Source organism: Etheostoma cragini, chromosome 2 (assembly GCF_013103735.1).
Source record: "Etheostoma cragini isolate CJK2018 chromosome 2, CSU_Ecrag_1.0, whole genome shotgun sequence".
NCBI lineage: Eukaryota > Metazoa > Chordata > Actinopteri > Perciformes > Percidae > Etheostoma > Etheostoma cragini.
The window spans coordinates 29,050,698-29,062,023 of record NC_048408.1 but is presented as its reverse complement, the minus strand read 5'-3'; the positions used below and the strand labels follow the sequence as shown (position 1 = coordinate 29,062,023).

The 11,326-nt window shown below is 40.3% G+C and overlaps 1 protein-coding gene across 1 annotated transcript; it reads right to left on the bottom strand.

Moving 5' to 3' along the window:
- Nucleotides 1-233: 233 nt before the first annotated feature.
- On the bottom strand, nt 234-11,056 carry ptp4a1 (protein tyrosine phosphatase 4A1). Its single transcript, XM_034856368.1, has 6 exons — nt 10,862-11,056; nt 5,520-6,230; nt 5,104-5,196; nt 3,687-3,817; nt 2,445-2,519; nt 234-484 (listed from the first exon to the last, which is right to left on the bottom strand). The coding sequence occupies exons 2-6, from the start codon at nt 5,622-5,624 to the stop codon at nt 367-369; spliced, it is 522 nt and encodes a 173-aa protein (XP_034712259.1). The 5' UTR covers nt 5,625-6,230; nt 10,862-11,056; the 3' UTR covers nt 234-366.
- Nucleotides 11,057-11,326: the final 270 nt, after the last annotated feature.

Genomic DNA, 11,326 nt, shown 5'->3' with positions numbered 1-11,326 from the left:
GGCTTTTTTTTTTTTTTTGCAGAAAAACTGTTAATCCAACACCTTACAATGATACACGACTCAGCGTTGCCCTTCCTAACGTTTTCTTTTCTTTTTCTCGGGCACATGAAGAGAAAAAAAACACGGTGATTCCAGTTCACACAGCTCATTTTTCTTTACTTTTCTTTTTTTTTTGACACTTGATATTGAACCTGGAAAGGGGAAAAAGGGGGGGGGGGGGGGGGGGGGGGGGGGGGGGAGTTGAATAACAGAGCATGGTTTTCTCAAAGTAAAGAACGTCAACACAACGACTGAGAACACAAGCCTGCCAGGTTGTAAGCTAGCGAGGTTGGAGTGGAGGAGGGGGGGGGGGCTCAGGGCTCGGCTCTACTGGATGCAGCAGTTATTGCGATGGCCGTTGGAATCTTTGAAGCGCAGGCGCATCTTAGGACGATATTTCTCCAGGTAGAACAGCTGTTTGCTGTTGAACGCTCCTCGACGCTTCCTGGAAGAAACAACGGGACACTCGTTCAGCTCGGGTCAACAGGTCGGATCACGAGCTCATTTAGTCTGTGTGCAGCACTGGGAGAAGAGGATTAAAATGTAACGGGAGGTACGAAAAGTCAAGTTAGCCATTTTCTACATGGTGATTATTGGTGTAAATCACTGTTACCCAAACTTAGGGTCGGGACCCAGAATGGGTAGCAGACCCGTTTTATTGGGTAGCCAATTGGCAGTAAAATGTAAAGTGTATTATTGCTGTAAAGCACTTTGATGGAAAGCGCTCTATTAATAAATGTATCATTTGTATTATTATTATTATTATTATTATTCATGTATCTTTCTATGAACATCCACATATTACTTCAAAGCCAGCATGTGGGACCACAAACTATTTCGAGCTATGACGCATCATATACTTAAAAAAAAAAAAAGGGGCACTACGTCCCCTCCTCCTCCATGTCTCTCATTCACTCTCTGATATCTCCGCTATTTAAAGATAGGATGCGTCATCCCTCCTTGCTTTATGTACCCCGCAAACCTTCAGTTCCTGTCAGTCTTACAGAAGAGCAGGAAGATCTTAAAGTAAACACCGGCAGGGCCAAATGTCATCAGGCAGGCTGAGCTTCCACAGATATAAAAGGTGTGTGTGCACATGGTGCCGACCATACTGCGTGTCTGAGGGAGTGCAGGCTCTTTAATACGTAGTATGTCCATTAGTGAGCACTGACACAACTTCATTTTTTTCAACTGTTCAATGTGCAGCTCAGTACACGTCCTGGTCGCAATAACCAAATCCAAATCAAATGTAAGAAATGTTTGTGTGTTTATGTTAGAAAACAAAAGGGTTTTGAGGCAATGTTCACGGTTGGATTTCAGCAAAGGACTGGTGACTAGTTTTCTGTCTGACTTTAAACTGCCATATCTAGGAGGTGGAAGTTTCCCAAAATCAATCTTAGAAATATTATAATATTTCAACACTGTACATGATTTGTTGTTGCAAAAACTTGATGTGTTTTTTTATGACTAGCTTGTTTTTGTTTGAGTTCTTTGTAACAAGCTCTTTTGTAACATGGAGTTTGAAAAGTGCTCGATTAGTTTCTGTCTGCCTCTAAAAGTTCCCCAAAAACAATCTTATATATGCTATAATATGTCCTGTCTTTTATTCCTTTAAAACTGTTCTTTTCAACACTGTACATAATTTATTGTTGCAAAAACTTGATGTGTTTTTTTATGACTAGCTTGTTTTTGTTTGAGTTCTTTTGTAACATGGAGTTTGAAAAGTGCTCGATTAGTTTTCTGTCTGCCTCTAAACTGCCATATCTAGGAGGTGGAAGTTCCCCAAAAACAATCTTATATATGCTATAATATGTCCTGTCTTTTATTCTTTCAACACTGTACATGATTTTATCCATCACATTATTTGTCGTTTCAAGAACCTGATGTGTTTTTTTTATGACTGGCTTGTTTTGTTTTGATATGTGAGGCTCTTTGTAACATGGAGTTTGAAAAGTGCTCGATAAATAAAGATTATATATTGTGAATAAATACACAGAGTATTTGAAGGTATATCATCAGCCAGTATAGGCCTGCACGATTCAGAAGAAAAATATGACTCATCATTTTTTAGCTTTGAACTGATATCTCGATTCTCTGCCACAGTTTATTCTCCTCACGAAGTGTAATGTTTATTGCACACATGAAGCATGACAAAGCAAATTGGCAGTACCAAACTGAGTTTTTTTGGCACCTTGCAGATCACCACAAGCACAGATGCTTCACCGAAGAGAAGGGAGAACATTGCAGTGCTCGGGAGCGCTTTAAAAAACCTATTTTATTTATCATTGTTTAAAACTCGCTGAAGAAAGTCGATTTTATAACAATTGAGCGTGCAGACCTAAGCCAGAATCAGCATTTTTAAATCATTGTGTCGAAAGCCTTTCAGAGTCACGTGTCTCACTTACTGTCGAATGAACTGGACAGCATCTTCATATTTCATCCCGCATTCAATCAAAGCAAGCGCGACCAGAACAGGAGCTCTGCAGGGAGGGGAAAGGGAACAGAGTACGTCAGCTAGGAAATAAATAGCTTGCATTTTATTTACACTGTTGTTCATTTAGAACCACTGTTCAGTTTCCCTTTCATTTATTATCAGAAAGACAATCTGAGAACAAAAAACAGGAAGTTTTTAAACCCTTCCTATTTGGGATTAAAAGCCTGTATAATAAACTGAGCGGTACGTTTAAGAGGAGTTCAGGGAGTGGATATTCAGCTATTTTTGGACCTGAGGTCAGTTGAAGGACGACGGGGGTGGGGGGGAGAACCTGTCTACACTAAGCAGACCTACGCGAGTGATTTCATGTACTGCAACATAAAAGAAAATCCCCTCGATGGTTGCTTTGTTTCCTATTTCTTTGGTTTGGTTTTCAAGCCACAATAGATGGCATGCTTTGTTTTTCATAAGTTTGAAACTCTGACTCAACAAAATATCCCTCAATGAAGCAATCGTCCAACTTCTTATCTGATCTTCATGTAATTGTAGGTATCCACGTTTACATTTCTTCAAAATGACATATGTGTAAAAGTAACCGCTTCAAATAACTGCATAAAACAGGCTTTTTTTATTTATTTGTACAATACAAAAAGCTCTGTTTCTAGTAGAGCTGCAAAGATTACTCGATTAGTTGTCAACTGTTCAATCAATCAGAAACTATTGAGATTTTCTGTGAAGCATATTTCTGATTCCAGCTTGTTATCTATCTATCTATCTATCTATCTATCTATCTTAGTATCTGAGTTGTGGACACCACAACAGCCAGGAACGACTTCCGTACAGAGCACTATTAAATGAATTAATAAACATTTAATTATGTTTTGCATCGCATAGCTTAGTTAACGTTAGCCTACATTTACGTTAGCTTAGCTGACGCAGCCGTATGTATAGGAGTTTATCCGAAAGAAAAACTTTGTTATATCGAGATAACGAATTAATAAGTCGTTAAAAAATCAATTTAAAAGATCCATGGCCGTTCTCGGCTTCCGTAGGTTTCAGCACCAACTGGTTCGGTATCAGAGGATGTGCGGAGCAGAGGGGATGTCTGGAGGAGTTTTATCTGCCCCATCCCGACCGAGCGGAACCATGTGTAAAATATGACCCCATGTGATAAGAAGGTAACACTTGAATCCGTGTGACAGCGAGCGCTCACCTCCCCAGCCCCGCCACACAGTGGACAGCGATGCAGCAGCCGGGCTCCTCCCTGAACTTCAGCTTCAGCAGGTTCAGCCAATCATCCACGATCTGGTTGGAGGGAGGAGCTCCATCGTCAAACGGCCAATCCTGGAAGAGAAGAGGGGGGGGGGGGGGGGGGGGGGGGACGTCAGCTGCCCGGTTTCTTAGAAACCAAAACAAAGGAAGTGTGAGGGCTGAACCAGCTGCAGGGAAATCACAACGTCGCTGTAGGGGGAGGAGGGGTCGGGACGGGGTCTCGGTCTGTGTCAGGGGGTCATTTGACAGTTTATGGATGTCTTTAAGTAGCTACTGTTTGAATAAGTTTCTATAAAGTATTAAATAAAACCTCTGGTTCTAATGCCATTAAATAAAATAAATAATGAAATGAATAATGAAATGAAAAAATAAATGTGGTGTTGCTGACTCTTTAAAAAAGGCGAAATAGCCACTGGTTGCACTATAATTCAATTCATGCTGCAACAATTGGTTTTTCAATTAATCGCTTAATTAATTCACAGAAAATCATTCGACAACTGTTTTGATACTTGATTAATCGTTTAGGGCATTTATGAAGCAAAACTGCAGAAACTTTGTAAAGATTTAGGATTTTTATCATTGTAAATTGAATACATATGTATATTTTTATTTTTTTTTAATTGTCTGAAGATGCCAAACATATGGTCCAATAGGGCAAATAATGTGTGCACTGAAATCAGCTGTACTGATCCATCACTGATGTTTTGTTATTGAAAACATTCCCACTGCCCTCCCTTGGCTGCTCGTTGTTTCTACAGCAAGGTTTTTGGCGTTAAGTGGCATAAAAAAACAACAACATTAAATCGGAGGGTAAAGTCCCAACGTTGGCATCAGGGGAAAGCCTCTTTATTAATGGAACATTTTACACAACACTAAGAAAACACAAGGATAAAACTGAATAGGCGTGCACCGAGCTGAGAGGAAACCAGGATTCAAACCACATACAGGTTTGGTTCGATGTAGGTCTGTACGATTCAGGGAGAAATATAGTGTAACGTTTATTGCACATATGAACCGGGACAAACCAAAACAAACTGGCAGTACTAAATATAGATGTCTTTTGGCTCCTATTGCACCAAGCCTGTAGACACAGAGGACTCCATGAAGAGAAGTGTCTATTTTATACACTCTACGTTTAAAACCTACAGAAGAAAGAGGCAGCGTTTGTGATGCAGTCGGCTCGTAAAATTAAGTGAGAATCTGAGCCATAAAAAATAAATAATGATAATAGAAAAAAAATCGTTAGTTTCTTATAACTTAAATTGCAAACAGGGGTGAATTGAGATCGTGATTTTATAACGAGTATTCGTGCAGGCCTGGTACCGACAGTCAGGAAGGTTTTAAGGTTTTGAACTCACCAGAACTTGGATCCCCTCTTTGACCACCAGGGTGGCGTCGTAGGTGGCCTCACACACTCTCACCACGGTGGTAACTCCATACTTCTTCAGCTCCTGGAAAAACGCATTGCAGGACTTATTAGAAAGGTACTTAAAAAAAAAAACACAAGTACACAACCAATACAACTATGATTTTAAAGTCTCAAATGGGGCCTAAATTACAGCTTATCTTCCGCCGAAATATTTCTTCCCAGAGGACCTTCTGTGTTTTATTATCTTCCATTATTCAAAATTATTTCCCATCACATTATCTTTGACTGACAGTGTCCCTGACGTGAACATGCAGTTCGATGTTAAACTTGTCAGCTAAGCTTGTAACTGCCCGTTGGATCTGGCTGAGCAAAGTTTAACTTTCAACCAATGACACGGAGGCTCACCTCAATGAACTTGTTCAGGGTGGCGTTGGTGGGATTGTGGGTAATGAGGAACCTCATGTTTTTGTAGGTGATCTCCACGGGGGCCGGTCTGTTCATACGAGCCATTGTGACAACGTAAAAAATGTTTATATATATATATATATATATATATAAAACAAAACCAAAAAAGTCTTTTGAGGAGAAAAACACTAATGTAAACAGTTAAACTCGGAGGGAATGTCAAACAAAAACGTCCGATCGAGATCCTAGAAGTGGAAATCCTCCGTTCTTCTTCGAGGTCGGCGAAAAAAACAAACAAAAAAAAAACAAGGCTGCGTCAGGCAAACGTGAAAATTTAGGGTGTTGGCGGCCGAAAAAAAAAGGGCGGACAATCGGAAAACAACTCAAAACCCCTTTTCCTTTGGAATAAAAGAAAAGAAAAAAGGAAGAAGAAAACCAGGCTGGTTCCACCTTGATTCGGGCCAGGCGGAAGCCGACGAGGGCAGAGTGCAGCGGGTGGAGTTACCCCATCCAGGCCGAGTTGTCGCTGGTTCTGGGAGGCGTCCCGGTCCTGCCAACTTTTCCGGGGTCCCTCCTGTGGCTCAAGTGCGTCGGGTCGATGGCGAGTTCGGCTGTTCACTCGTCTGCATAGGCAGCGTGCTGAGCCTGGCAGTAGTCCCCACTGCCCTTCAGAAACTCCATAAATGTGTGACCCAGAACACCACAGAACTGCTGCAGGACACAGAGGGAGACACGCAGGACCAAGAGGCTTTAAAAACACTGATTTACTACAAATAAAGAAGGGATTCAACACAAAGGGCTTCTGCTGAGGCTGATGTGTTAACAACAAAGAGCAGCTAACGCTATGCCTTGTACTTTTTTTTTTTTGTACAAGTATATTTCTTGTTCCCATGAAAAACTATAAAATTTGATGGCAAAAAAAGTTTAGGCAATCTCTGACTCCCCCAATAACGTTCTTTTTTTAAACTTTTTTTTGATAGTCTATTAATTGGTTTGAGTAACTCTGTATGGAAAACAGTTCTCCAATTCCAGCTTTTTAAATGTGAATATTGTTCTAGTTTCTTCTCTCCTCTGTGTCAGTAAACTGGAGATCTTTGAGTTGGGGACAAAACGAGATTTTTGAGGACGTCGTCTTGGGCTTCGATTGTAACTTTTCTCAATTTTCTGTCATTTTATAGAACAAAAACAACTAAATCGATCAATCAAGAAATAACAACGATAATGAAAAGGGTCGTTAGTTGCAGCCTAAGTCACATGTTCTCAAAGTCATATTGGCATTTTCAAGAATGTCTTTATTTTGTTCGACCGACCCAAAGATACTCCGGTGACCGTCATAGTGGAGTAAGACCAGACAACGTTCACATTTAAGAACCTGGAACTAAGGAACTTTTGATATTAAAAAATATAATCAATAATATAATCAATATTGTTGCTGATTTGCCATCAATCAACCTATTAGTGAGTCAGTTATTCGATATGGTGATATTTTAAAACTTTTTTTGGCTGTAACACACACACACACACACACACACACACACACACACACACACACACACACACACACACACACACACACACACACACACACACACACACACACACACACACACACACACACACACACACACACACACACACACACACACACACACACACACACACACACACACACACACACACACACACACACACACACACACACACACACACACACACACACACACTTTAATTTTACTGAAGAGATATCCAAGTATCTCCTTTACCTTACAACACTCATGGTGTTATTGATAAGGGAATACACAAGATAAACATTTTAATCTACCATAAATGTCTCATTTCACAAATGTAGACGGACATTCAACCCCTAAAAAAATAGTTTGATTATTTCACTTACAGGAGAATAAATGATTTGCCAGTGTGCCACATTTTATTTTTTAAAGTTAAGGCTTCAAGCTTCAGTCCATAGGAGTAAAATAAATAGAAATACATGTCCAAATGTACATCATCTCCTTCTTGAACAGGTCTGCCAAACGCCTTCCATCAGAGGCAACGCTACACAGACGTTCACTGTCAACACACTCGTTCTCTTTCTAGTTTCCATTTCACAAACGTATAATCAAATGCAGATGCAACTGCAGCTGCTGTGTGAGCAGCGGCTCCTTCCTGTGAGCGCAGGTCAGACAGCTTTCTTAACCCGCATGTTGTCCTCGGGTCAAATTTGACCCATTCTCTATTTTTTTTTTCAATCACAAAAAACGGGCGTTCAAAATTAGCCGAAAATGTCAACATTAGAAATGTAAAATAACTTTGGAAAAAACATCTAAAAAAAGCAACCACAACATTGAAAACATCTGACAAAAATGTCAGAAAGAGCGATTTATTTATTTTTTCATGGTTGACGGGAAGACAACACAATTGTACACTCTGGAGTGTGGTCTACACCTACTCTATCTACTCTAAGTGTCTCGAGATAACTCTCGTTATGAAATGATACTATAAATAACATTTAATTGAATTGAATTGAGGGTGAAGTCTCCTTCTAACCACTGGGCGGTGACGCTCAACATGCTAACAGGACTCACGCTTGATGTCCCAATGCCCGCGGTAAAGCTAATGTGACTAGCGCCGGCAGGGAGCTTTTCAACGTGACTGGCAACAACACTCTGGAGTTCAGGTAAGGTCATGTCAGTAAAATAGCGCCAGCTAGGCGTAGCATAGCATACGGCTGGTTATCAAGAGCCATAGAGTCAATGATGTTGTTGGTCACAGCGGGGAACACCCAAAGGATTTTCTAGCTTGGTCAAAGGACTGAAGTAGAGGCTTTTTGCCGATTTGGTTTTTACGCCTCCTCGCATCACGTGTACTTTACAAGTGCTGCAAATTGAAAGTTCGTTATCTTTTTTTACATATCTCAAAATACCTCCACACAGCCGACATGTTGGAAGCGGCTTCGTTCGCGGACGTCATGTGCGCATAGTGAACAATCGGCAGGAATAGTCGTATCTGCTGATGCCGATCATTTTAAGCTTTTATCGGCCGATACCGATGACACCCTGACTATCGTGCATCCCCTGAAAAGAGCTGGAATTCACAGTGGTTTAGAACAATTTATGACATGAAGTCTCACAAAACTGTGTGCAAAATTAGCATGTAATCATTTTGACGATGTACATCGCCCAAATGATGTAAAAATGTCCATTGCATCATATTTTTCTGTAACGTGTCAATCGCGATGTTAAAAAAATCCCACAGATATACTGAAATTGACACTTTACGTTCTGATTCTTGCATCTTATGTTAATTTCAAAGTCCTTAATAAAATACTTAATTGTTTTTATTTGTCTAGTATCTAATTCACACAGGAATATACAAAAAAACACGTGCTTTATCATGTGGTTATTTCATATAGGCTGGTATTCTATTTTTTTTTTTACTACCAGAAAACAAGCTATAGTGTGCTATATGTTGTTAAATTGCCGTATGAAGTGACCTAAAGTATATACATATATATATTTATATGTATATATGAGTTTGGCCATATGGCCAAGCCCTGGGACTATCCACTCTTAGGGTGTGAGGCGTTTAATGCCCATACTGAGCAGGTGTAGACAGAAGTTTTTTCTTTTAAAAGAGCTTCCAGTGAAATATGAGGGACTGGGATGAAAATAAAAAACTAAAAAGGGCAAAAATGAGTATGTTATATAAAGTCAAGCTGCAGCCCCGTGTAATATCTTACCTAATGGAAGGATGTGTCATTTCTGACATCTAGGTCATATCTGTGAAAGCTGAGCTCACCATGAGGCCCTCCACGCAGCGGGGCTTTAACCCTTGGGTGGTGTTCGGGTCTGTGGGACCCGTTTTCAGTGTTTGCTAAAAGAAAAATGATGCTATTTATCATTTTTTCTAGCTCAAAAGTCATTGAAGAACATAAAAAATGACTTATTTTCAATGATTATTACATATGAGGTGTTTGGTTCCACTGGATCCGAGTGTATGTATATGTAGTCTCACACAAAGTTACAAAATTGTTGCATTTCAAGCATTTTTCACCTGTTCTGATTGAGCAATAAACACCAGTAATTATCAAAAATCTTATCTTCTCCGTTTTTATAATTGAACTTCCTTGTTTTCTCATAAAAAACAAAAATGATCGCAAGATCATAAATGTGATCTCACAGTAGTAAATGGCAAATATGAACCATAAAGGATGTACATATCATTGGAAATTGAGCTAAAGGATCCATCTATTAAGTATTTTTTACATAAATTGTTATGGCTGGATTGATTTAAAAGCCTAATAAATGAGGTGGGTCCACCAGACCCGGGAACATTGACAAAAATATGAACATCACACAAGGGTTAACATACACTCTGTTATTTTTATCATCATCATCATCATCATCATCATCATCATCATCATCATAAATCTGACTCACTGCCATTTAGATCCTAATGGTTTTGCCCTTTACACCCTTAAGAACGATGTGATTGAAAATGCCTCCTTCCTGGGCATGTTGTTCTCCAGCTTTATGCTCCAAATACTAAAAACACTAAGCTGTTCAAGCATGCTTTGTTAATCCGGTGGTTGTTGTTTTTTTGGGGGGCTGAAAACCCGCATTTGGTGGAAAATCACCACATAGAGAACAAAAGGGGGGCGATTAAATGGCAAAGAGGGATGTGATATAAAAACACAAGAGAGATGCGAGGCGTTTAAGTAGTCGTTTAAATGGATGACATGTTGCATTAGAGCATAAAGGCTTTAAAGTGCTCTTTGTGTGAGGTGAGCTGGGCGCCATCATTCAACGGTAGAGGCCTATAGGCACTGTCAGACGCCGGGAGATGGGCACCGTACACACTGCTTTAAGGTGACAAACACGACGCCTCGTTGACGCTGCGGACAGGTACAACGTGTGGGAAACCACAAAGAAAATGTCAGTTATATTTTTGGCTCATTTCACGTCAAAATTAGTCGATTTTATCCGACAAAAACTTCCGAGTGACTGACGTTAGCCAGGACCAGCCCGTTGCTGCGCATCCCGGGCAGCCGCTTCCTAGCCATGACGAACGCCACGCAAAACCGTTAACTAGCTTCGCTTGGCTAAGTAACCGGGACAAATACCCGTTCAGTCTGGTCATGTAACAGTTAAGTGAAAGATTTAATGTCAACCGTTTGAGTCAAGGACACATTAAACCGGGTTTTGTGCCGAGAAGGCCGTGATTTTCACCGAAAAAAAAAACCCGTGAAGGCCAGTTGGTAACGTTAACGGTTTAACGTTCTGATTTACAACACAAAACCGTTGGAATGAGAACAAAATGGCAGCCACAAAAACAACGTTACTTACTGGGATATGCTTACTCATTGAAGATTGTAGCTTAATCATACAGCCGGTTCCCAGAAAAAGGTAAAAATATGAAACGGTTCTCCACCATACAGTGCGGTGCTGTTTCTCCGAGCGGAGCCGAAGTCTCCTGATCTGCTGCGACGACGGGCAGGAGGGATGAAAGATGAAGACGACTTCCTGTCAGACCTTTCAAAATAAAACACAGTCTGCGAACTTTCCTAATACTTTCCACCACATTACAACCACTAGCAGTGGTGGAAAGTAACTAGTAAATTTCGACCCCACAGGGTTAAGTTAAAAATTGCGACACTTCTTCCACCACTGGCTGGGCTCTTATTAATTATGTTGACACAGCAGCCCTTTCAAAAATTCAAATCCCCTTTAACCTTTTCATTAAGAGCCCTGCCATTGTGTGGCCAATTGGATAAATGCCAAATTTACCCAGTGGGAAAAATGAAACAAAAT